Source organism: Chiroxiphia lanceolata, chromosome 4, assembly GCF_009829145.1.
Source record: "Chiroxiphia lanceolata isolate bChiLan1 chromosome 4, bChiLan1.pri, whole genome shotgun sequence".
Taxonomy (NCBI): Eukaryota; Metazoa; Chordata; class Aves; order Passeriformes; family Pipridae; genus Chiroxiphia; species Chiroxiphia lanceolata.
The window spans coordinates 28,092,314-28,117,614 of NC_045640.1; the positions used below are offsets into that span (position 1 = coordinate 28,092,314).

At 42.3% G+C, this 25,301-nt stretch overlaps 2 protein-coding genes across 3 annotated transcripts in view; one reads left to right on the plus strand and one right to left on the minus strand.

Moving 5' to 3' along the window:
- Positions 1-2,408: 2,408 nt before the first annotated feature.
- Positions 2,409-6,346, plus strand: RASL11B (RAS like family 11 member B). The gene is made up of 4 exons (XM_032686862.1): positions 2,409-2,590; positions 2,688-2,744; positions 3,829-3,905; positions 4,749-6,346. The coding sequence occupies exons 1-4, from the start codon at positions 2,467-2,469 to the stop codon at positions 5,214-5,216; spliced, it is 726 nt and encodes a 241-aa protein (XP_032542753.1). The 5' UTR covers positions 2,409-2,466; the 3' UTR covers positions 5,217-6,346.
- A 1,549-nt stretch (positions 6,347-7,895) lies between these two features.
- The window catches only part of SCFD2 (sec1 family domain containing 2), a 189,351-nt gene continuing 171,945 nt past the window's right edge, over positions 7,896-25,301 (minus strand). The window contains exons 6-10 of one of the 2 annotated variants that reach the window (XM_032685873.1): positions 23,194-23,238; positions 22,637-22,782; positions 19,034-19,168; positions 13,507-13,626; positions 7,896-9,576 (exon numbers count right to left, since the gene is read on the minus strand). In XM_032685873.1, the coding sequence (XP_032541764.1) occupies positions 9,484-9,576; positions 13,507-13,626; positions 19,034-19,168; positions 22,637-22,782; positions 23,194-23,238 (539 nt within the window). In that variant the 3' untranslated portion in view covers positions 7,896-9,483. The remainder of the gene's footprint in view (positions 9,577-13,506; positions 13,627-19,033; positions 19,169-22,636; positions 22,783-23,193; positions 23,239-25,301) is intronic. The other variant, XM_032685875.1, reaches the window with a different exon arrangement.

Below are 25,301 nucleotides of genomic sequence, written 5' to 3' on the forward strand. Positions count from 1 at the left end.
AATCACACAGAGCATTTTCCTTCAGTTTGACACTTCCCATATAAAACACCCCTCTGTCATTGTCTCCTGATCCAAGCACTTTTCTGCTTCAACAGCTGTTTCTGTTTCAACTGCTGTCTGGACAGCATCAGGTATTTTTGATCCCAAATAGATTACATCTACCACATTGCCTTTCTTGAAGAATAAGGGAAACAAAGTTCTATCAGGAAAAGATAGAACTTCTTCCTGTTGAGCTTCCTGCTGAAGAAACATCTAATTTAATCACATACTTCATTTTTATCCCATTTATCCCCACATCTTTAACTATTCTTTCCTTCAAAATTTGTCCAGATTATTGTAAATTATTTCCCTTCCTTTCTTTAATGCAAGTCTTCCAGACTGACTTGAGCACTACAGTAAAGCTTCCTGCTCCTAGCACCCTCATCTTCGTACACTTGGCCTGTCTGCACTCTGGATGAGATCATTTATTTTTCCCCCCTGCAATAATTACCCATGACTTTCTTCCCATTACTGATCTTCCTTCTGCATCCATCTTTCATATAATCATCTTTATTAAAATTGAAAGCAAAATGCTTATTAGTGTTCTCAGTACTGCCAGACTTCCTTCAATTTGTATGTCCTTCTCACTGCATGACAGCCCTGTTTCTTTTTCTGTGGTTGAACTATTTCTAGCTGACATTATTTATCTTCTGCATTTCTGCATCCTGAAGACAAAACTTTCTTATGAGAGTGATCCTCCTCGCTTCTACCTTTAAGTTTTCTATTTTCAGTGACCTTAGTTACCAACGTGCCAGGAAATGTTCTGTGAAACCCTTTCCCTTTGCTCAAGATACAATGTCCAGGTCATTTCTGCTGCTCTGGCATAAAGAAATCCAGTATTTCCTTTGTATTCAAGTCCTTGAGTTCTTCAGCCTTGATGATTTTTTTTTTCTCATTATATCTCTTACCCTTCTCCCTTTTGATTTCTAACAGCTTTTTATAAATCTATGTTTTACCCATCTATTTATTTTAAACTGCATCTAGGAAACATTTTTTCCCCTATGAGCTCAGGATGTAGTTAGTCTTACAATATTCTCACTACTCACAAAGCTAGACCACCATCACCTCTGGTGTTGGTCTGGTAGCTGGCAAAGAGAGCTGCTCCTCTGTTGTACCCAGCATGGCTCAGCCACAGGTGTTGTTCAGAGTCTGCTCTCACCTTCATATCTCGGAATGCAGGAGCTACTGCAGGAGCAGAATTTTTTTTCATTATATTACCATTATCTTTTTTTCCATGTGCAAACGTAGCTTTGGAGCTTATAGAAAGCTCTGCACAAACGTGGGTTTGATGAGATAGTGCCCATCTTTGGCCAGTGTTACCCAGTTCTATCCCTCACTCTCTTTTAACATTTTTCCGTGCTGTGGTTTTAAGCCAAACACTTTGGGTCTATTGCTTTTTAAAATTTATTTATTTATTTTAATTTTTGTAATTGGCATTCAGTGTTATCTAGTGGCCTTTACTATGAGGTCTCTTTCCTGAACGCGGGAGAGTGATTTTATCCTCCTCTGCTACCTCTCTCCTAGGAAGCTTTGCTTGACATGTGCGCAGGTTTTATTCCTCCATTTTGCTGCTCAGGCTCCTGCTTATGCCAGAAACTGTTTCAAGTGCTTTACATGGACTGCTCCCTGTACCTCGGCTGGTACAGTCCTCCGTTTCCCACCCACTTCTCGTTTATAATTCTCCTCCCTTGCCATTATTTTCTGTTTCTTTAACCATTGCCAGATCCATGATTTCCTCGATTCCTCCCCCCCACTCTGTTCTGTGTCTTACTACGAAGCTCAAAGGACACAAACCTTCCTCAGCCTCATCCCTTGGTTTCAACTCTTTCCTTCACAGTTGCAGCCGCTCTGGTTTCAGTCGGCTCCTATTCTGTGTGTTTATTTCAAAACGCAAGGGAAGGCAAGGGAAGGCAAGGGAAGGTAAGGGAAGGCAAGGCAAGGCAAGAAGGCAAGGCATCCGGAGGCGGATGGAGGGAGGTGTGGTATGGCAGGTACACACAGACCGACATCCACAGGACCGAGGTACCCCGCCAGGCTGGGAACCAGGCAGGTGACTGAGCTTTTACACACTCCGCGCGTGTTTCAGTCAGCCTGGAAGGATTTTGGGCGACGACCCCGGCGGTGTGATTTTCGGAAACTCTCGGTGCTGCAGGTGTTTGACTCCACAAAAGTTGGGAGGTCACACACAGACACAAATTGTTCGTTTCTGACAGACTCCACCACTCGTCGAGAGGCCCGGGGGCCTCAGGCCCCGCTCCCCGCAGCCGCTCCCCCCTCCCCGCTGCCCGGCGGGGCGGGACTCGGGGCGGGGCTCGAGGGGGTTCGGTCGCGCTGAGTGGCCGCCGCGGGCCGGGGCGGGACGTGGGGGCGAGAAAAGGTCCGGGGGAGCGGCGGCGGCGGGTGCGAATCGCGGGTTGCGGAGCGGGGATGCGCCTGACGCAGAGCATGTGCACCATCGCCGAGTGCGCGCCCGGCGGGGACGGCCCCGCCACCGCCCGGCCCCGCCTCGTCAAGATCGCGGTGGTGGGGGGCAGCGGCGTGGGCAAGACAGGTGAGGAGGGGGGCAGCGGAGCGGGCAAGGCGGGTGCGGGGGGGCGGCGGGGCCGGCGGAGCGCGGCTGTAACGGAGCTGTCTGTGCCTGCCCGCAGCGCTCGTGGTGCGGTTCCTCACCCGGCGGTTCATTGGCGACTACGAGCGGAACGCAGGTAGGCGAGCGGCGGCGCGGCTTTGTTCCCGCCGGGATGGGGATGGGGGGAGGGGGTTACCGCGAGGGGAGGAGAGGGGGGAGCGGGGCCCGGCCGCTTCGCCGCCGGTCGGTGCCTCCGCCGGAGGTGCCCGGGCTGGACGGCGCGGGGTGCGCGCCCTGGGAGTGAGTGCCCAAAGCCCGGCGCAGAGCCGCGTCACAGGGGGGAAAGGAAGAGCGAACTGTCCCCCGGGGCTGGGGGGCACCCGGCAGGTGCCGCCTTCGGTTCGAGCCGCCGCGGGGTGTCCTCGCTGGGAGCTGTTCCCCTCCCTGGTCTGCTCTCGCCACCCTCCGAAAGGGGCACGCCAGGCATAGCCACACGCGGTTTGTGACCGCAGCAGCCCTAGAGATGGGTTGTCCTGCAGCCCTGGTCTCTGACAGAATTCGCTTTATGTGGTGAAAGTGCCCCTTTTTGAAGGAGTCTTTTAGCTGAAACAAGAAAACATTCTGTAAACCTACTGTTGTGCTGTTCTTTGCAAACTGAGTGCCGGGATCTACACGGGCTAGGCAAGGCCAGCTTAAAGAGGAAAATGGAGAGGTGATGTTATGTACTTCAGCGAGTACAGTGGGGAGTCTAAACTAATGCCAATGTAAAATGTGCAGCATTCCGTTGAGGAAATTACTTGAGAAAGCCTAACAAATGAAAAACAAACAAACCAACACAGCATATCTTACAGGCCAACCAGCAGAGAGCTTCACTAAAGTGCGTAAATACAAAATGACAAGCAAACTGCTCTTCTGTATAATAAAAGCTAGTTATTTTGCACTCTAACCTTTATCATCCAAGCTAAAATAGTCCTTAAGAAGTGATTAAGTTCCAAGTTGCACACTATTAAATACCAAGCTTCAAAACAAATCAATACAAGATTTAATCTCAGGCTTCTAGTAACATCAGAAACATTGTTAACACACAGAAAGCTTTTAAGGCTGGTTTTGTGCCTTATAAGTGACAATACAAGTTTCTCTGCACAACTAATGGGCAGTAGAAGCAACATTTGTCTGCAGAGTGGTAGCTGTATTTGTGAACCTGTTGGTATTCTTGTCAGGTAATCTCTACAGCAGGCACATCCAGATAGATGGAGAGATGTTGGCCATCCAAGTGCAAGATACTCCAGGAGTTCAGGTGAGCTAGATGCAACCATGCAGTTTACCAGAGCAGCTCAAAGTGTTTGTGTGCTCATGTCCTTCTGTGCAGCATCTTGTTATAGTCTTTCTAGAAACATTTTGCTGTCCATTTCAGTGTTCTGTGTGGGAGAGGTGGTAACTAGTGTTTTAACCAGTCAAGCCAGCTGTGTTGGGTGCTTGCAGTGTGCTGATAGTAAAAGGAAACAACTCACTGTTTTGATGAATCATTTGTTCATTGGAGGCTGAATTACTAAAGTGCCTGTTCCTGTATATTGGGAACATTAGGCACAAACCCAGAAACAATTTTGTGCAAATAAAGTACATGTGGAAAAAAAATGCTATGACCACTGCCCAACAAGCTTCATAAATGTGTATGACAGAAAGCAAAGTCTGCTACATTGTGGCTGTGCTCATTAGTGTGTCACAAGTTAAAGTTTTGAATATATAGACCTGAGTAATGCTGGATTGTTGCCTTTTTGAACTGGGCAACACTCCAGGTCTAAATGCTTCCAGCTCATATCTTTGCTTCCCCAGACTTACTGTCTAGCCAGTTAATTTCCCATTCTGTGGAACTACAAAGTCTTTCTCTGCATGCAGAACTACTCAGGTCAATTTTCCATTTGAGTATAGCAAACTCCAGTGTTAAATTCCAGCTTTTTGCAGCTGAATCAACATCTGCATTTATTCGCTATGCTCAGATTAAGTTCATACTTACAATGTGAAATGCAAATATATCTCTCTGAACCTATAAAATGCTATTTGGCCTTACAGACTCCTGAAGACAGGTTCCTTTAATCTTTTATGACTGCAGCTATCTAACTTGAGACCATTCATTTTTCAGATCCACGAACACAGTCTAGATTGTAATGAGCAGCTGAACAGATGCATTCGCTGGGCAGATGCCCTAGTGATTGTCTTCTCCATCACAGACTACAAGAGCTTTGAGCTACTCAGTCACCTTTACCATCATGTTCGACAGCTGCATCCAGGGAACACGATCCCCATTGTCATCATTGCAAACAAAGCTGATCTCTTGCATATCAAAGAGGTGGAGCCTCAGCAGGGACTTCAGCTGGCCAATATGCTGGGCTGTACTTTCTATGAAGTATCTGTCAGTGAAAACTATAACAATGTCTTCAATGCCTTCCATCTCCTCTGTAAAGAAGTCAGTAAACAGCAAATAACCAGCACCCCTGAGAGGAGGAGAACCTCTCTTATTCCACGGCCAAAATCACCCAACATGCAGGATCTGAAGAGAAGGTTTAAGCAAGCTTTGTCTGCCAAAGTGAGGACTGTCACTTCTGTTTGACAGCAGTGCCCTTGGTCTACCTGACATTTTTCCGGAGATTGAAACCTTGGGTATTTAACACTGGCACATCTAGAGTCCAAGGCATGTGATAGAAGGAGTATAGTTTGAGTAGCCTTTTACATGGCTGTAGAAGTCTCTGAGCAGTTGCTTAAAAAAGGAATGATGTCAGATTGGAAAAGGGAAAAAAAAAAAAACCCAAACACAAAAACTCTTGAAAAATAGTTCTAGGATGTGACTTGCAGAACAGGTATTTTCATGTGGAAAATGAACTTTTCAGTAAATGAAACTGTTTGTCTTTACCCCAGTTGGACAGATTTGGTTTTCCTTTGTGTAGAAACAACCTTTTAGCTGTAACTCAATTTGTACTTGAGCAGGGAAATGTCCTGAACCTCCGGTCACTGTTCAGAAGTAACCACTTAAGTCTTGTTCTCACATGAATTAAGGACACAGCATGATGTATGTGTTTAATTTTACTGCGCGGTAGAACTATTTTTTTCCCCTGTATTTCAAAACAAATAAGCAAACATGAAATTGTTCTGTAAAAAATAAGTGTAAAGTAAGTGCACAGGACTGAGCATCAAGACTGTAAACAATGGTCCTTTATTTTTTTACTAGCCATGTTATTGCAGACAACTTGACCAGATTCTTTGTACGTAAAACTATTGTCTGCAGAGTGTAAGTGTATTTAATTACAAACAACTTTTTTATGGTCTGGAAAAAGTACTCTCCAGACTAAATGGTCCAACAGGGAGCTTCCAAGGAATGAGTGTGGAGTTGGAGTGATAGTCTATTACAGATGCCATTCTAAGACATCTCTGTCTCTCCTGTGTGCAGTAGGCAGTAAAGGTGTGAAGCATAGCTGGCTCCAGGCAATGAAGCTGGGGGCTTGTTCTGAGCGGAGCCAGACCTTCTTCATTCTTAAAACACATGGTGGATTTATATAAAGAATTTTTTTTTAAATATTGAGTCAATGGAGTTCACAGCCTAAGGGCCTTATACACATGCACTTTAAAAAGCCAGTTGTGCTTTTGCTTAAACTGTAACTTATTTATTTTGTGTACAGTTACTCCTCCTAGGGAGTGGACTCTTCATTCTTACTGCCTTGTTCAACATTAAATTTTTGAATTGCATATTTCCTCCTGTGTTGTTTGTGGGCGGGGAAACAATTGGTGACAATCAGAGAAATGTTGAGATAAAGCAATAGCTTTCTCAAGGTCGTTAACATACATTGCAGAAACAGTAAGGTGGCCTTTTCTGCCTATACTGTTCCTTTATTAGCTTAAATCACAGGGGGGGTAGCTCTCACAACTGCTTTACAACTTCCTTTTTAAGAAATTCTTTTAGGAGAGGAACTGAATAAGGCAGAGACCTTTCAAATGAAAATGGGATTCTTCATTTCCCCTTGTCAAAAATACTTCAATATTTCTCAACTGGAAAGGAATGGTGTGAGGTAGGTCAAAATTGGGAAGAATACAAATTCTAAGTGACTGCCCCTTTCTCCTTAAAAAAAATAAATGTATTGAGCTATATCACAGTGAAGAACTTAATCAAATTGCAAGTCTTCAACTACCTCATGTTTAAAGTAGCTTTACTGAGAGCCTTCCTGAGGAGGCTGTTTCTGCTGGGCTGAAGCTGACGGCTGTACAGGCTCATCTGGTTAGCGCACAGCTGTAATAACTGGTGCAGGGAAACTCTGACAGGGTCCTGCTGATGACAATCTTTTGGATGATGAGCTACAAGCCAGAGTGACTTAGGACAGGAGTTGCAAACAAAACTGAGCTTGCCCTACCAATCTGAACTTACATGAAATTCCGCTTAGCTTATTAATATAGTAGTAAATCTATTTGCCAAGGGTGGCTTCTCTTCCTGTCTTTTGAGTATTGCTTGGTGTCACATGCAGAGGACTTAGATATTCCTTGCTGTGGTCCTGCACTTGCCCAAGCAAATCTCTTCTGTGCTGTTCCTACCCACATGAAACTGGGAGAAGATCTCTCATCTCACCTATTCCCTGAGCACAGGCTATGTGTAGCTGCTACAGCTATTTCCTACAAATCAGAGCTTACTATTACACTAGGGCCACTGGAAAGACTCCAGTGCAGTTTTGGTCTAGAAGTACTTGAGTATGAGATGGTGGCTGAGTTCCAGTATCAATTGCCACAGCTGTGGCCCCACTGGCTGAGAAGATTCCTCCAAAGTGTGTGTGTGTGTGTGTGTGTGTGTGTGTGTGTGGTGTGAGCCTGGAAAACTAGTTTTTGCTTGTCAGAGGTGCTACTTGACCCACAGGGAATGCAAGATCACCAGTGTCTGCTTAGAGTCACCCCTCGTCTTCTCAATACAGTACATCTTTAGATGGCCAAGTCAGAGACCTGAGAACATCTGATGAAAGAGAGGTGAGGGAGTGGAGACCACACCTGGCAGCCTCCATCATCTCAGGAAAGCAGCAGCACCTCAGAGGTGTGAGTACCTGAGCTCACTGGTCAGCAATGGCCACCGGACATAGATGAGCCTTTCTGCTACAGAGCCATTCTGTGAACAGAGTGCGGAAAATGTTCTAGGACACCTCCTAAGATAAAAGGTCTAGATTCCTAGGGGCAATAAAATAATGCAAAAGGGGTTGCAGGAATATGCAGTTCTGGCAGGTGTAGCTCTGCACACTAGGAGAAAAGGAGAAGATGGATCAGGTTTGGCACTGTAAGAGCATTGCTTTATTGATTACAGAATTTGCAAAACAACCATATTCTAAGATTAAACAGTACAGAATGAGAGAAAAGAAACCAAGAAACTGGCTGTTTGCTTTCCAGTTGCTCTATTCAAACTATTCCTTGCGATTTTAATATTGCAATCACATAACATTTCTCATTTTTTATAGCACAAAGTTCCATTCTATAGTCATTCCTATAAATTTCTCTTCCATAGAGGCGACATTGTCCATGCTTTATAATTGGTCCATTGTTTCCTTCCAGCCACTCGAAAGTGAACTTAAACCAAAATGCACCCTTTTCTGAAGACCATTATAAACATTTAGGAGAACTAATGTTAGCTAGTGAACAAAATGTAGAAAACTTCCCATTTAAGCTACTCTTTGGTATAATAAAGAATGCTGTGATAGAGTGAATGCCACTTATAATTTCACATTCTCATCTCATTGTAAGCTGTAGTCATAGCATTCCTTAATGAAGAAAGAGGATGCAGCTTTAGAGCTCCACCATTTTATGCTGCAATTCGGAAATCTCGGTGCTATATGCAACTACAATTCCTAATGGCTGCTGCTTTGTTATAACAGATTGTAGCAAAGTTTTATAAAAAAAATTAACATAACTGAATTTGACTGCAGCTCTTCTGTGATCATAAAATAAAAGCAGTTCTCTAATCATGCTGTTCATAAATCTAGTTCAAGAATGGATCTGTGCCGTGGCCTCTCGAAAATGTGACCGTGCCTTTTTTTTTCTTCTCTTTTTTTCAAATCCATGTGAGGGGAGGATTCTTCCAGGGTTATCATCCAACCAACACAGCCCATATGCCCTCCTGTGTAAACCTAGATATGTGTGCTGTCAGAAACAGTCTTTTCTTCTGGGACTGTGGGTGGAGAAACTAGAGCAGGAAACAGAAAGCTGAGAGAGAAGCAGCCACATAACCCAGGCCTTGAGTCTGATTCTCCGCTTCCCTGCCTCTACCAGTCCTGCAGTAGAGCATCACTGGACTGGAGCTGCTGTGCCAGCTAAATCAGGGCTGTGCTCCATGATGTCTCTGCAGTGAGGGACGAAGTAAGAGCAGAGGCTGTTCACGTTGTATAAGGCACACATATTTTGCAAGGTAGCATGACGAAGGGTGGATTTTGCTAGCCTTTCACTCCTCAGCAGCATTTCCACCAAACACAACCCCAGCAAACCCATTAGGAATTTTCAGAGAAAAAAGTACTGCTTGTTGGGGAGGGAAAATTCAGCATCACCTGGTCCTCAGCTGCTCCTTTTCTAGGGAATTATTACAATCACCCTCACTACATCGAATGGGGTTGGGAGTGATTCAAACTGCACAGTGCTACTGTTAAGGAGGGGGAACTTGCTGCTGGACAACTGGACCATTTTGAAGAGCCGCCCATTAGCTGCACATGTTCCCTTTCAGCCAGATACCCAGTTGCTTCACCTGGAGCTTTAACTGCAGCAGGTGACACGTCAGTTTTTGGAGGGCTACTGAGAAGAACGACAGACCAGGGATTTGATGTTTCCGGGTGAGGCACTCACTCATCTTCTCCACAGATCCTCCCCTGTCAGATATCAGTGTCAGGTTGGAGGTGGTCTGGGGCAAACAACAACTCAACAGCACTATGTGGTGTCAAGAGTGTAGAGGAGAGCACGATTACCTGAAAGAAGGGGAACAAGAAACAAGTCAGACTGAAGGGAACTGAGACAGTGCTAATGAGCCATGGATATGAACGGTTTGCTTCACCCAGCTCTAGACAGGCTGTGTGTTTCTGGTGTTTACTGACAGGGCAATACAACTTGTCCAGTGAAACTGTCTGCTCTCTAATAACTGTAGTTAAATCACTTTAAGGAGCATAATGACTGGTAGCATTGTATTCTTAATGAATGTGTGCTTTGACACACTTCTACCCACATCTTTGTTGTGACTGCCACTGCCTTTGCTGTGAGGCACCAGCTGAGGAAACATTGGTTTCCTCTCCTTTAGCACAGATCTGAGTGATACCTGTTCTTTCTCAGTTGAAGGTAAGATGAGCACCACAGAAATGCTGCTGGCCTGCTGCAAGGGAGCCACAGTCTCTGCTCAGAAACATCTCTTCAGACCAGGCACATGATGTTCTGCATATCAGGCCAACCCCGAGCATTGTCAGATACTGTTGCTTTTGTTTCTTACGGTTTTTAATACCAGAGGGGTCTGATGAAAGAAGCCATCGCTCAGTACAACCATGATATGCAACCTGCTAGATGCAGGTATCTGTTTTCCTTAAGTGAAAACTAGTATACAGTTGCCTAGTGTGAAGGCTTCTCTGCAGGGCAAAGCTATCACTAAGGAGCGAGTGCATACGCTCTTGCTGTGTGGAGCTAACCCAGGGTCAAAGTCATAGGACACTGCTCTTAGAGTCCATAGGGTCAGGACTGCAGGCAGGGATGTGGGGGCAGATTTAATCATACTAGCCTACTTGAAAATGAATTTGCTTCTTCAGTGCAAATCCAAGGACAGGAAGCACAAACATCAACAATGGAGTATGTCTGTGTGTCCGCGTACTGCAGTAGTTTTCAAAGCACTTGTGCTGTCCATCACATGGCTTAAGTGTGTGGTAATGCTGCATTTCAACTTTTTTCATTGTTATTTCTTTCATCTTTTCACTTCAGATACTGAAAGGATCCCTTCTGTACTGGTGATAGTCTTCCCCTCACTTCTCCTCTTCCCTTGTCCTCCCACACAATCTGCAGCAAACTGACACTGATTATCTCTTCCTTCCTAAGCCTGAAAAACTCTCTGTAACTTGCAGATGCCAAAGGCTGACGCTGTCTTACTTAAATTATATGAGAATCAGACTATAGGACAGTATGTGCTCATCTTGTTATCATGCAGCTTAACTCTGACAAGCATGAAGTGACACGTTACCAAAGTTTTTTGAGTGTACAAGCCAAACATCACCAATAGCCATTGACAGATAAAAGCAATTTCTTCTTGGAGTCCTACCACTGAACCCTGAGGGGATTGGTGCAACTAAAAGCAAGCCCAGAGAGAAAAGAGATCTGCAACTTTAACATCTCAGAAAGGATGCTGCCAAATACAGCAGGACTTTCCTCCTTTCTCCCCAGTATCTCTGAGGGCTCATCGAGAGGGATAAATAGTGAATGTTTGTTCTTTCATTTTTAAAGAGAAGAGGGGAATTCCTCAGATAACTAATGTCCACCTCTTCTCCAGGCAGCTCTCTTCAGGACAGTCCTTTGCAGACTTCCTTGTTCTGTATAGCATGTCTGTCTTTCATCCTTCACCTGAAGGGCTACCCCTCCCTGGTGGCAGCCAAGGTGGAAGAGCCAGGAGCTCCCATCCTGACCCAGTGAGCTCCAACGGACAGTTTCCCCCCAGCAGAGGGCAGGGAAGGATGCAGCTAACATCTGCTGCTGCATCTGGAGGGGTTTATCCGTCTGCCTGCCACAGCCACAATCACATAGATGGTTGTGCATGTCGGGAGAAGGGAGAGTGAAACTTCCTCTCATGCTCTTCATTATTCTCCTGATTAAAGCAGAGAAAGAGAAGTAATTTCTTCCTTTGAAAGTAAGGTACTTCTCACGAGGTATGGGGAGCTATTTACCACCATCCAAAACCAAACAATGCGTAGGAAACACTGTATTCCTTTGTGCTTCTCCATGAGAAATAAAACAGTCATTCATATTCAGATGCAAAGCAGTTCTGTGGATGGAAACATGTGTCCTTTTCCACATTTAAATGTCATTTGCCTCAATTCCAAACAATTGCTGAAGTAATCAGTGCACCCTGTCAGTTTTCATTCAGTTACTTTCCTCAGTTTTTGCACATTTCCCCATTTTTCCAAGAGCCAATATCAGTACAAATGTTAGTGCTTTGTTTGATTGGAAGGGACTTTGGAAGGCCAGTGCTCCTCTGATGCCTGAACCTGATTGCCCGAACAACACAAAAAAGCTCTGTTAAACCCTGGCTCAAGTTAGATAAATGCCAGGCTTCTTGAAAAGAGAATAATCCTTAACAGGTGGTGCACATTCACAGCTATAGTGCAGAAATCCAGGTAAATCCAACAAACTTACAAACTTTTTTTTATGTGAGAGACTTGCACAACTGCTTCTTTTCTTCTTTCTCTTCCTCCTCCCACCTCTCCCCCAAAGTCCTTTCACCTCTAACACAGCACATTTGCACAAAGGGCAAGATGCAGTAAAAGCTTAAAATGCTTTAGGAATCTGCCTCAGAGGGTGACCTGCTGCCAGGGTTAAGCCAAAGCAAAGCAACACCAGATCCAATGTCACCACTGTCAAGCCTTAAGTTCCTTCAGAAAGCCAGTTGAAAATCCCCTGCATAGTTCTCAACCAACTCAGATGTTAACCCTCTGTTTATCTTCCAGGGTGTCTTAATACATTTTGTGCGTGGATTAACTTGCCCATCAGTGTGTCACAACTCAATTCGCCTCCAAGACCGAAAAGAATTCAATTCATTTTTTTGAGGAGATTACCAATAGGCTAATAGGGGAGAAATGTGTTATCAGGTCAAAAAAACATCGCTAAAAATGGTACTCCATCTTACAAAATACTGCTTGAGACTGGTTTCCAAAGGTAACTAAAACAAAGAAAACTCATGTTAAACTGAGGGGCTGCTCTGCCTTTGGTTAGCTGCATTTTGCTACTGATTTCTCTCTAATCAAAACTACATTCCATAGGAATTGAAAATAAGATGTTCACAAGCTACCCTGGAAACTAGAGTTACGTTTATGAAGAATCTGGTTACACAGCACTTTGGAGTTTTTATATCACTCTTTTTATCTGCAGTACTCAACAGACACCTAAGCAATCCTCCAGAATTAATGGTGCCACCAGAGTTCATCCATCCTACTCCTCCCTCCCTTCTCCATTCAGATGATAGCTACCATAGTCAAGTTCTGCTGCCTGAGAGTGGACAAGGCAAAGACCAGCCACATGGATGCTATTGAAGCTTCACTGTGAGAGCCATCCTCCTTCAAGGAGTCCAACAGCACATTCAAAGGATGCAGAGTCTTGGGGGCTTTCTCTGCATCACCTGCTTCAGGCTACTTAAGGTCTAGTGGTCAGGTATCTATCACAGATATCTGGCCAGTGACAGAAACAGTACAGCTGTGTCTAGGCTAATTTAGTTTGCTCCTCAGCAATGCTAAGTGGCTTGCCTGCAGGATTACCACAGATAAGTCAGGTGGTACCCAGGCTCCTTCAGAGTATCCCTGCACTATGCCAGGGAACCTGTAGCCTTTCAGAACAGCAAATGTTTCTGTTTACGAAGAATAAAAACAAACTAATCTTTTGAGACATGATGAAAGTTCCTTCAAATTAATGTCAGTCTGTTCTGAACTTTCCAACCTGAGTCTGTACTTTTGTTGCTGCCTATAGCATGTAAAAATGCAGATCACTGGTGTCTGAATACTTGTTGTCTACAGATGTTTCACAGCAAAACCCTAACATCATTTCTGTCCACGTGGCAGTGGCTTTCTGAAGGTTTGGTACCAGTGCTATAAGGAACATGATTTGATGAATTTTCTTATGTTTCATTTAGATAAGAACTGTATGTTTAGAGCTATTTTTACCTGGGTACCAGGTTTGTGTGTTGCTACCAAATCCTTCACCATTTTGACCTCAGAGACTGACACTCCACCAACCATAAAGATGATCAGAAGAGGATGATCACCAGGGTGAGGGCGATTCACCTGTAAAATTAAGGAAAGCATTATTTGTAGTTGCTCCATCCAGGTCCAAATTGTCAGGGAAATAAAGTCTCCACTGAAACCTAGAAGAGTTTCTCATGAAGTCTGAGGGCTTCTCTTTCCTTTCTTTCTACTTTACTTACCTCCCTTTCCCAGAGTGGGAGGAGAGTACTTGGGTGGTACGTGTATATTTTGGATACATGTATGCATGAGGCTTTAAGGAATGAGGGATAAATTACTACCCAGTAGAACAAAGGAGTCCAGCCTAAACATGCTAGAATCCCTGGCTGAGGTCAGCAAGGGAAAAAAATTTATGCAATGTGTTTTCACCAGTGCAACGAATAATCTTTTACAGTTGATCCAATAAAAATAAATCATGTCCTTTACAGTATAAAATCAGTTTCTAGCTTGTTTCATTTCAGAATTTTCAATACTTGTATGACTGCCTCGTAACTAATATAGAGAAACTTTACCTCAAAGAAAATACTTTTTTCATTTTTTCCCATTTATCTTTAAAATGGCACAAACATTCCACTTCAGTTAAGACTTTATAAAGCTGCATTTTGATTTTAAATGTGAAGGTGATGCTTTACATCATTTTCTTCTTAATCACTTCTACAAGTTTGACAACTTTGCTGTTTCCTAGCAAACTCTTTCTTGAGAAAACATGTTGCCCTGACAATGCCTTGCTCCACTCTGGGAGTGATGTTAGCAGAGCCCACGCAATTGCTCTTGTCACATCACCAAAATGTTTGGCTCTAAAAAGTAACAGAACAGTTTAATTTCTTTTTAGATCTCCATATCCTGTCCCTCCACGAGCATAGGTTTTTAACAGCATTCATTCGACAGAATGATAGTGGTCATCAGCCTGTGTTTGGGTGCAGTGCAGTTCCTTTCCTTTCACCACCACAGCAGATAGCTTTGATCCTTCTGGCTCTAGCTTCTGAGGGTACAGCTCTCCTTCTTTTCCTTATTTTGGCTTTCCTATATTTAGTCCTTGGGCAGTTTTTCATCCTGCAGGTCTGTCAGGCATTCTGCCTGGCAACCTTCAGCAAAGACTCTTCCCTTTGAAGCCAGCACAGAGAGATGGCATACTCTCTCTCCAGGCTAGCTGACTTTGATTACATAGGACTCCCTGTTCAATGCTGCTCCCCAGGCAAGGAGCTCTTGAATTCCTGGGAATTTGAAACCAGTACAAAAAGCCTTAGATAGATGTATTAGTGAGATGAGTATTTGTGTGATTGGTGTTTATTCTCTCATTTGCACCCACTTTGTCAGCCATCTTCATTGAGCTGATGGCACAGATAGCATATATACTACAATTGTAGGATGTCCTGCAACTAGTGCAATACTGAGCAGTTTTGCATTTACACCAACAGATCGATTAAATAGATACACCAGAGCTTACAAAGACTTTCTTTATGCCCTTTCCCACATCAGTTTTCTCACTTCTTACTATCTGCACTCAACCTATTGTCAACTTCAAATGAAAAAAGTTCATTTTTACTACAAATACTATGTGGAGTGTAAGACCTAAATACTTACTTACAAATCAGAGCAAATAGAACTATTACTTGATAAAATACTAAAGTATTTCATGCCATAATCGCTGAAGGCACTGAAGCAAAGTTAAAGAAACAACTGCTCACAAAGATGACGAGGCACTCTGCTACAGCACTCTGTCAGGTAATAAAGTATACTATTTTTTTCCTTTTCATGGCTCTTGCTCTTCTGAACCCTGTCACCAGAGAAAACAGCTCCTCTCCATCTCACGAATCTTCTGAATTACTTTGAATGAAGGGTCATTTAAAGAACTCAAATACTTCTTTATGGCATGAAGCTGTGTCACTGTTAAGTTTAGATATTAAAAAAAGACCAGAGGGTGGTTGGGCACTGGAACAGGCTCCCCAGGGAAGTGGTCACAGCACCAAGCCTGACAGAGTGCACGAAGTGTTTGGACAATACTCTCAGACACATGGTGTGACTCTTGGGAATGGTCCTGTGCAGGGTTAGGACTTGGACTTGATGGTCTTTGTGGGTCCCTTTTAACTAAGAACATTCTGTGATTCTGTGATTCTTAATGTCTTTCCTAGTGACAACCAACTCATAATAAACATGCGTGCAGAAGATTGGGCACACTGAAAAAACACCCAGTATAAGAACATTAATCAGAAAACACAAGCTTTCAGGGCAATGTTAAAGAGAAAACGTCTTGACAAATCATTTCCTTCAGTCAAAATAAACCTAGATCCAAACACATGGTGCCTATATAAAACTTATTATTTTTCAGAAGACTAAAGTTCAAACCACAAATTCCAGAAATGTGTATTAAAAATACTATTAGGCATGCAAACTCTAAATTAAATTAAAATTGAAATGCAAAGGGTCTTGGGATCTGTAATTTTGTTATGCTATGCATAAGTGTTTTGAAGGAGGACAATACTTTGGGTACAAAATATTTGGCTATGTTAAGAATGCAAGTTTCTGCCAGTTTTTTTTTTTGTTTGATAATACAACCACCCAAGGTTCTTGCTCGAAGGAACTGGCTGCATGTAGCTCAATACAACTCATTTCAGTGATACAGAAGAAGAAGTGAAATGGACTGCAACAAAAGTAACATGTATCTTCTGGGATCCTTCTGAAGTTCGGTTGATTTGGGACATTTCCAAGACCTCTGAATTTACTGTGAAATCTGAATTTTGCATAAATCCCCAAGTGAAATTCACTTTCAGTTCAAAATGCCATGCATTAAAAATAATTCAGAGAGCTGTCTTGGGCAATTAGAAAGACTAACCAAAAAACCCTCAAATCTTTACACTGAAGTGAAAGAGCCCAAAGGAAGAGGGTGGGGGGATGCCCTGAGTCAGCAGAGTGTCCCAGTTGAGACATCAGGGCCTTCTCTCCAGCTCCAAGCCCCTCATACTGCATGTCCTCAGGATGCTGGTGGATAGAGGGTTCTTTGCTGGTGTGTGTGTCTGCGTGGAAAAGAGGGAGGAAGAGGTGGGAAAATAGGGTGGCAGTGGTCAATAAAACTCTAACACTGAAGCAGTAAGTGGTTGGAGGACAGGTTCGTTCTCATGGCTCACGGCAGCTCACAAAAAACAACTTTTTGCTCTGAGGAAAGTCAGCAGAAACTATCTTTACTGTCCTATGGGGGATGACTGCCAATAAGGATCGCAGCACCAATGATTCTGGTATTTGTGACCAACCAATTGAATTTAGCTGAATAACCGGAAAAAGAAAAACATGGCAATCACCAGAAACTAGGCTGTTGTGCAGGGCACTTGGTATCAATGATAGCAAGCTCAGATCATCATAAACCATGTGTGGTATAGAGCAGCAGTCAAAACAGGAGTCCTTGAGGCAGGGAGGCCTTTCCCCTTCACCTTCCCATAGCTTCAGAACAAACACACCTGCCAGAGAAACAACTTCTGGAAGAGAAATATTTTTAAAAGTTTGTCCTGAATTAACATACCTGAGGCAATCACTTACCAAAGTATTTTTATGTGAGTTGGCATTTATACTCAGGCATTGAGGAAGAAACAAAAATACAAGGAAGCTCACAAAATAATTACTGTGCTGATGGTGTGATTGTGTCAGAAATACAGGCTGGTCAGAAACTCAGTCATGCAATAATTGAGCACATGCCAACAAACCAGGCTACAAACCAAAGGAGCAAGCATGGACATATATTTATGAGGTATGTGATGATGCCTATGAAATATTAATCTTACACAAAGTTCACTTGCTTGTCTCTTCAATATACCCCTTAGTAGGATATTTGTCTTACTAGCAGAGATGCAGGTACTTACAGGTACATATTGCCATAATACATTTATGTCTCACACATACACATGCATATTATTAATAAGGATAGAGTAGTCCTCAAACTAGCCAAAGGTGTCAATGTCTGCATCTAAATATTTAGGCCTTCTGGAGTCCTGTTGTTTTTTTTTTTGTTTTTAAAGATAAGTTATATTCCTGCCCTATGTGCACCAGCTTCTTTACTTTGTTTGACAGTGAAACGTGTTTTTAATTCTTCTATTGTTGGGGGTGTTGGCATAAATTTTTTCAGTTCTGATACATGAATGGAAAGAAATATTTCTATAGCTAGTCTCTTTTGTCTTGGGACTTTATCATAAGCTATGAAGAGCTGAGAATTTAGATTTAGGAACCTAACTGAATACATTTTGGAAATCCATTTCAACCATGGAAAGAGATTCCTGAAAACATGCACTGGATTTCAGGCAGATTTGATTTGTGCCCAAGACTAACTTTCCATGAAATAACAGAAAAATAACTTTCTTATTCTGATAATGGGTTCTAGAATACTAGTAACACAACGGTCAAAACTATTTTTGTCATCTGTTTTTAAATGCAGGTCTAGCAGGCATCTGCATAAAAGAGAAAAAACTTTTTTTCTTTTCTATTACAATAGAATCACAGAACAATTCAAGTTATAGCTTATCTAGATCATCTCCCTGCCTAAAGCATGGCCAACTTCAAAATTGTATCAGATTGCTCAGGGCTTTGTTTGGCCAACCTTTCAGTATCTCAGAGATGGAGAATTCACAGTCTCTCTGGATTTAACCACTCTTACAGTGAATGTTTTTTTCCTTATATTCAACTGGAATTTCCCTTGCTGCAACTTGTGTCCACTGCCTAACATAGTTTGCTGATGCCTCTTCCGTGCTGAGAGGTGGTGGTGGTAATACTGGAAGAAGAACACTGGGCATGGTACAGAAACATACTGTACTCATAACCATAGTATTGATGTGGTTTGATGTAAATTTGGGTTTGTTTTCAATGGAGAAGTTAGGATATGCAGTAGGACAGAGCGGAATGTACAGCATGATAGCAACTCTACACTTCATCTCTGTAAATATTTAGTAAACACTTAGCATAGGCTAATTTGTAAAACAGAGTAAATTCTTGTAGAATGACTGTCTTAAAACATCCTAAGAGCATCCAGAAAGCAAATTCTAACTAGGCTTCCTTCCTCCTTACTGCAAGTTGAACTACATCAAGGTATAGAGAAGGCATTGAATTATGAAGCTCCTCCTGCATCCACTGTGAGACCAGACTGTTCATACTTACTTCTCTTCTACCTCAAGGCTGCTTGGTGTCCTTAAAATCCTTTGATGAGTGCCTCGTGGAATGACTTTTGGAAATCCAGGTAGGTTAAATGAACTGGCATGCCTCTTGTTTTTTTCAGCAGGCAGTAGCTATCTGCACTGTAACTGCAAAGTGGTGCCTCGAGCGCCCAGTCTCCCTGCAAGGATTTAACTTTCCTAATTTCTCCCTAAGTTCTGCTGAACAGTATCAACTCAAATACATAAAATCAGCTACTGACGTAAGATGCTCTGACCTCAAGAAAATCTTACAGATCAGCTTGGGAAAGCTGGTTTACCTTCATGAACATGCTGAATCCAGTTTTAAGGAGATCAGTGAGGCCTGATGACATATGCTCAATATCAACAGGATCAAGTCGATCAGGATTACAGATCTCTTCCATGACCTGTTTCAGCAGTGGTTTGTAAGAAGCCTGCACAAAAAGAACAAAGCGTTGTGAATAAACCTGTTTAGACTTGGTGCAACTGCTCAATATTTTATTTCCATTAAAGCTTGCAAAAATAATCATCCTATAAAGGAAACCACTCAGAGAGTTTGTGACCTTGCCTGCAAATGGTGTGCACCAGCACAACATAAAAAGACTGAAAAGACTGGAAGAGAGCCACACATTTACTCTGCCCCATGTGTATTAAATCAGTAAAGGGAGGCAAGGAAGAAAGGGGGACTTACAGTTTCTCTGGAATCTTTTTGGAGGTAGTACAGAAACAGACAACAATAGGGATTACACTTTGTTGCCCATTATGTATCCAGATTTCATTCCCTCTGTAATGATTTTATTAACACTTAAACAGAGATTTTCAGGAGGGATGGCTTACTGACCACTCCTGCCTTCCCACAGGTGTCATGTCCCCACTAAAGTCTGGATTTCAGCAGGGCTGGGAAGAGGCCAACTTGCCTGTTTGCCCCTCATGGAAGAGCAGAGCTAAGGAGTCCCTGTAAGTCCTTTAGCTTTTATGGCCATGGCATTCCACATAATACTTCCACCCGTGGAAAACTTTGAGAAAACCCCAACATTACCAAGCATTGTCAGAGCTTCAGAGAAGTTAGGGATCAGGAAAAGTGGAAAATGCAACAGTACAAATGGTCAGCATGCTGGAAGATCTGCTCCCAAAGGATCAACCTTGCATCCTGTTCAGGGTCCACAAACCCAGGCTGAATATAAATTAGTAGCCTAGTAACTTCCACATTTATGTACCAAGGTTTAAACCACTCTGCCATCCTGAAAAAGTTTTTAAGATAAAACTTTTAGAGACTGTTGGAAAGATACTCTTAATGAAAATGCAAGCTCACTTGGTTTACAGATGGAGCTCTGTTTTGCTACTAAAAGCAAACTTTACCCAAACTGCAACAGAACCACAACCATTTCAGCAAGTGCAACTGTCTTAGAAAATTAGCAGCTTTCAAATTAGCACATTTGTTTTCCTTTGGGACTAGCCCAGGTATATATCATCTCCTAGATTTCTTAAGGGAATCAAGTGTAACATCATTAATTTTGCAAAGATGATATCTACAAGAGACATCTTGCAAAATAAAAGTTAAAATGGATGGAAAATAAAAAGCAAGCCACTTGGCTTGAAACTAAAATTTTCTGGAGTCATTAAAGAAATGTTTTTCATCCAACACTTTACAGTGAGAAACAAAACTTACAGTTTTTGAATACAAGCCTGTCAACAAAGATTTATACTACTAATTTAGTTCTTCTCACAACATGTGTATAATTTTTAGTTGCGCCAACAAAGCAAATTACAGCAGACATGAGCTGCAGGATCTTTTAGAACATGTTAAGATTTCTGTCAAATCTAGTCACGCAATAAAGAACTGTTTGAAAATACACATGCAGTCATGAAATCCTATGTATAAAAATCTGTTTAATATCTTCATAGATGAGGAACAGAAAAACATTAGGAATGAAATGGAGCAGAGATCAAATTACAGTTTAACAGAGAGGCTTACTGCACAACAGTAAAGGAAAAACATCATCTGATTCAGACAAAACTATGTACTTGAAAGACGTTAAAAATGTGCTATGATTTTGCATGTCTGAATTTTCAGCACCAAAATTTAGTGCCCTTCAAAACAATCTGGTTAGGTTACACAGATACTAAAATGTAGACAGTATGATCACTTACTTTTTTTAACTGTGATAGTTTCAAATATTATTAAAATCTTTATGATTTGAAATTAATCTATTGAAATTAATCTATTAAATTTTAAGGAGTTTCTTTGGGGGCTCAAACTGTGTTTAAAATAGCTGTTAGAAACTCAATGGCTACATCTCAGACAAGGCTATAAAAAGAAGGGAGAGAAAGAGAGAGAGAAAGAAAAAGAATGAGAAAAGGAGAGTCAGGGATGGAAGGAGGAATGGATATAGGGATAGAGGAAGGGAAGGAGGAAGGGAGAAATATACTTAGATCAAAATGCAAGTAGTTTCAATAACAGGCAAAAAAAATACTCTCTTGCATGGTCACTACATGAATTGCCTTGATAACCTGATGAAAACATCTGTCATTTTATGTAAGACATACAAACTTCAGTGCTATAAAAAGTCCTTCTAAGACACAAGCCAATTCCCACTTATTTACCTTTTTGTGAGTCTTAAGAAGACATGGAGCCTTCCCAGCTTCTAACAGATGAAGCAAAAAAGTGTGTATAAGCTAAACCCATTCCCATAGCACTAGGCAGAGCTGGGAATGTGTATGGTCATAGGATGGGCACTACTTCTTCAGAGGAGCTAAACTGATCGCACACAACCCATGCATTTAACACCTGCCAGTCAACAGAGAGGTCCATTGGTAGAGAGCTGTGTGTATGATGGACAATCACGTACTGCCTGCTTATTTCTACTATTATAAACCTCCTGGACTTCCCTCAGCAGAAGGTTCGTCCTATTCAAGCAATTAAATTGATCACATGGCCAGATTAAGGGGCTGCAAGGTGTTAATATATCCCTTGCTGTGTTACAGCACTTATCCCTAAACAGACAACCTGGATTATATGCAAAGAACATACTGATGCTAACTACACCTTCAGGAAACCTTTCTTATCATCTCACTGCCTCCACACTGAACGGTATTAAATGTTCAACAATTTTCCCCATTTTGGACACCAGATTGGTCCTAACTGTTAGGAGACTTCAGGAACAGGTTTTCTCCACCTTAGATTTCCAGCAACATTTAGCAACAGTCATGATTACTGTTCTTACAAAGCAACAGTTAATTTGAAATACATCCCTTTGATGGCCCACAGCACTGTTATGAGTTTGGAAGGATTTTTTTTCTGGCTCAAGGCTAGAATTGAGTTTTATGGTCTCTCTCTAAATCCCTGCTTTCTGTTGTAAAACTCTATTTTTAACTGAAATAAGTAAAACACTTTGGGGGAGACAAAGAAAAAAATTGTCTATTAGTCCTGATGACCTAAAGTAATATCACAGTTCATGTGTTCCTATTTTAGAAACAGAAGCTGCATTTGTCACCTATTTCAAATGGGTCTCCCTCTCACACTCATAGGGATGGAAGAGAAATACATGGGAATATTGTTGCTGTATGGATGTGGAAATCCTGTTTGCTACATCATGATAGGTCTTAGTCAAGAACTACCTACATCCAGCCCGCATTTCACAAGCATTTTTTGTCGCATCACAGTGCTGCAGAGCAGAGCTCAAATTTCTTTCTCAGATAATTAATTGTTGACATTGACATGGATATGCTTAAGTTTGGACAAAGGAAATTCTTGATGATTAGGTCAATCATAAAATCTATACTTAAATCCCTTTTATGTGGGCAGAATGCATATGGTATTAGCACATCAACAAAATTAGTGCTGTAATTTTGACAGTATGCTAGAGAAATAACATACACAGGGAAAAGAAAGATCCACTTGCCTGGTGGGTGTTGCTGCCTGGATTACGTATGGAATTAAACTGTTTCATGTGCATTCGAACTCTTGTAATATCCCTGAGGGACTGAAAGATACTGTCCACTGCATCTGTGGCTTTCTGAGATGTCAGGTTCAGTAAGGAGTCACAGCCTAAAGAAATAAACCAACACGCAGCTCAGTGAGTGAAAAACTTTCACATGTTTTGATAATAAGCAGTAAGAAAAGGATAATTGGGAGGAAATTTTTAATTAGTTTCATCATGTTATATTCCAGAAACTCAGGGGCTTGTTAGATAGCATGTCCTCAGTGTGGCACAAGCTAAGCAAGAAAACAAAAATCCTAGACAGCACGCAAAGTGAACAGCACCTCTTTAACATCTGTAACTTCAATCACACAGCATTTTCGTCAGCATAGGGTATGTTTTGCTCTCCACAGCAAACAAAAGGGCCTATGCTAGCAGGCCCCAAAGAAGAGTCCCCCACTATGTGGAAAGGAGCCAGATGGTTTGCAGATCTCCTTGGGCAAAACATGAAGAGGGGAAGTGCTCCTCAGGCATCATACCTGGGCTCTCGCTGGCATCCTGCTGACTCCGAAGACATTTCCTACCTTTGCAACAAGAAAAATGGGAAGAGTTTGTGCTAAATACAGCAGAAATGACAGCCACACATTGGGAAAGAGCTGTATTACCACAAAAAAGCCTTTATCCCTCAAAGTGGCACAGTTACTACTTTTAATATATTTTATCAAAGTGCTTCTGCTAAGGTATAATGCTTATTGCCCACTGAGGCCAAACTCCAATTACAGGATGATGTAAAAGGTCCCTCCAGGTGGCCAGGCAGAGCCTTGGCGAAGAGAAATTATTAGTCTTGACTCTATCCCCCTCACCATGGGACCTATATTGCACAAAAGCATTGAAAACATGCTTTCTCAGCTGATCTGCTGATAAGAATTAGCTAAGTGAGAGATAAGTGGGTCACCTGCTATTTTTATTGCCTTGTCAACACAGCACTACTCCTTTTGACATCTCTGCTTGCCTCCTTCCCACTTGACTCTTTGTCCCTGTGGCAGCAGATCCATCAAAAAATAACCCTTCTTGCCACATGTGCACACCAACACACTAACTCCTGCTTATTGCTATTGTCTGCTCCAGGGATGCTGCTGTAGTGGCTTGTGTGTCCATCCTCCAGTTTCGCAACTGATCCTGCACCAGCAAAACTCTATGTCTACGCAGAATCCTGCTGAGAGGACAGGGTCTCCCTGCAGGTCCAGTGCCTGCTGGCTTGCATTGTGCTGTGCACAGCAAGAAAGCACTTGGATTTTTGTGTAGGAGGACCCCGAACAAAATTTCCTCTACAACTGTAGAAAGAATCCTTATACGCTAAAGAAAAAATAAAAAGGTAGTACTTTCAAAATCTACAGGGAATTTTTAACAGCTAACCTGAATTACTCTTTCACATCTGTTCGATCTGCGCAGCAGAATATATATATATTTAAAATATATATAACATATATGCATACACACACACACTTATAGAGTTTTGAAACTATTCCTACAAGATGGTGATTAGACACTGAGGTTTCATTTGTCTGAATATTTTTTGTTGAGAAGCTCCAAGCTGGATCCCCAGATGGTGCAATAGAACAGATAAATGATTGCTGCAGGGCTACATCAACCAAGCTGCTGAGGATTTATGCCATTATAGCCCACAAAGCAATGAAGTGAGCACGAACTGAACCTCAATGACTTCCATGTTATAATTCTAAGGCAGACACTCATATGGTTTTGGACTTGAAATTAGTAAATTTTTTTAATGAGTGCAAAATAACTTAGAGGAATACTTTTGTTCAATGTATGTGAAAGATCTGCATGCTCTGATACTCTGACCAAAATTCGTTTTCAATCACTTGTCATTTCTCACTTCCGGAACTGCAGTGCAGTTTCCAGCAGACATGGTCTGCCTTTGTAGCTGGAAGCCCTAGCAATGCTCCTCACCTTGCCTGGCCCAGCTTTTTGCTACTGGGTCATTCTTCTCTTGAGCAATTTCTCGGTGAAGTACAGCCTCTGTAACATTACTCTTTACTTGAACCTCATTGCCAGGGAAATGCTGTCTGGAGCTTGGGCTTTTCTTCACAGCTTGTGCTGACATATTCATGGGCTGGAGGAGGTCATGAAATCACTCACCCTCACCATGTGTTTCTCAGGCCATATCATTTCATTAACCAACACAACAGGTGTGTAACCCTTAGTGCGCTGGGCTGTGTTCAACTCTGCTTCTGGCAACACAGAGTGTATCTTGAGGAGCACCAGAGCAGGGAGTGGTCCACTGTCTGCTTCCAGTCCCGCATCAGAGTGGGGTGGTGGACCCAGTTTGGACCCCAAGGTGACACTGGAGTTGAAGATCCAGTCTGGCACCAGTTTTAAGGCTGACCAGACAGAGGGAAAAGAGGTGTAATTTCAAGGTTTCTCAAAAATGGGGCTTTCTTGGGACTTTCAATCAAGAAATATCACATCCAGGGAAATTAGGGATCTCTTTTTCCAGTGGGACATCCAGTAATTCCTTTTTAAATGTAAATTAAAATATAAATTTTCTTTGCAATCCCCTATTGTTGAAATTAAAATCTTTGAAGGATGCTGTCTACCTGTTGCACTGCAGTAGGGCTGTAGAGGG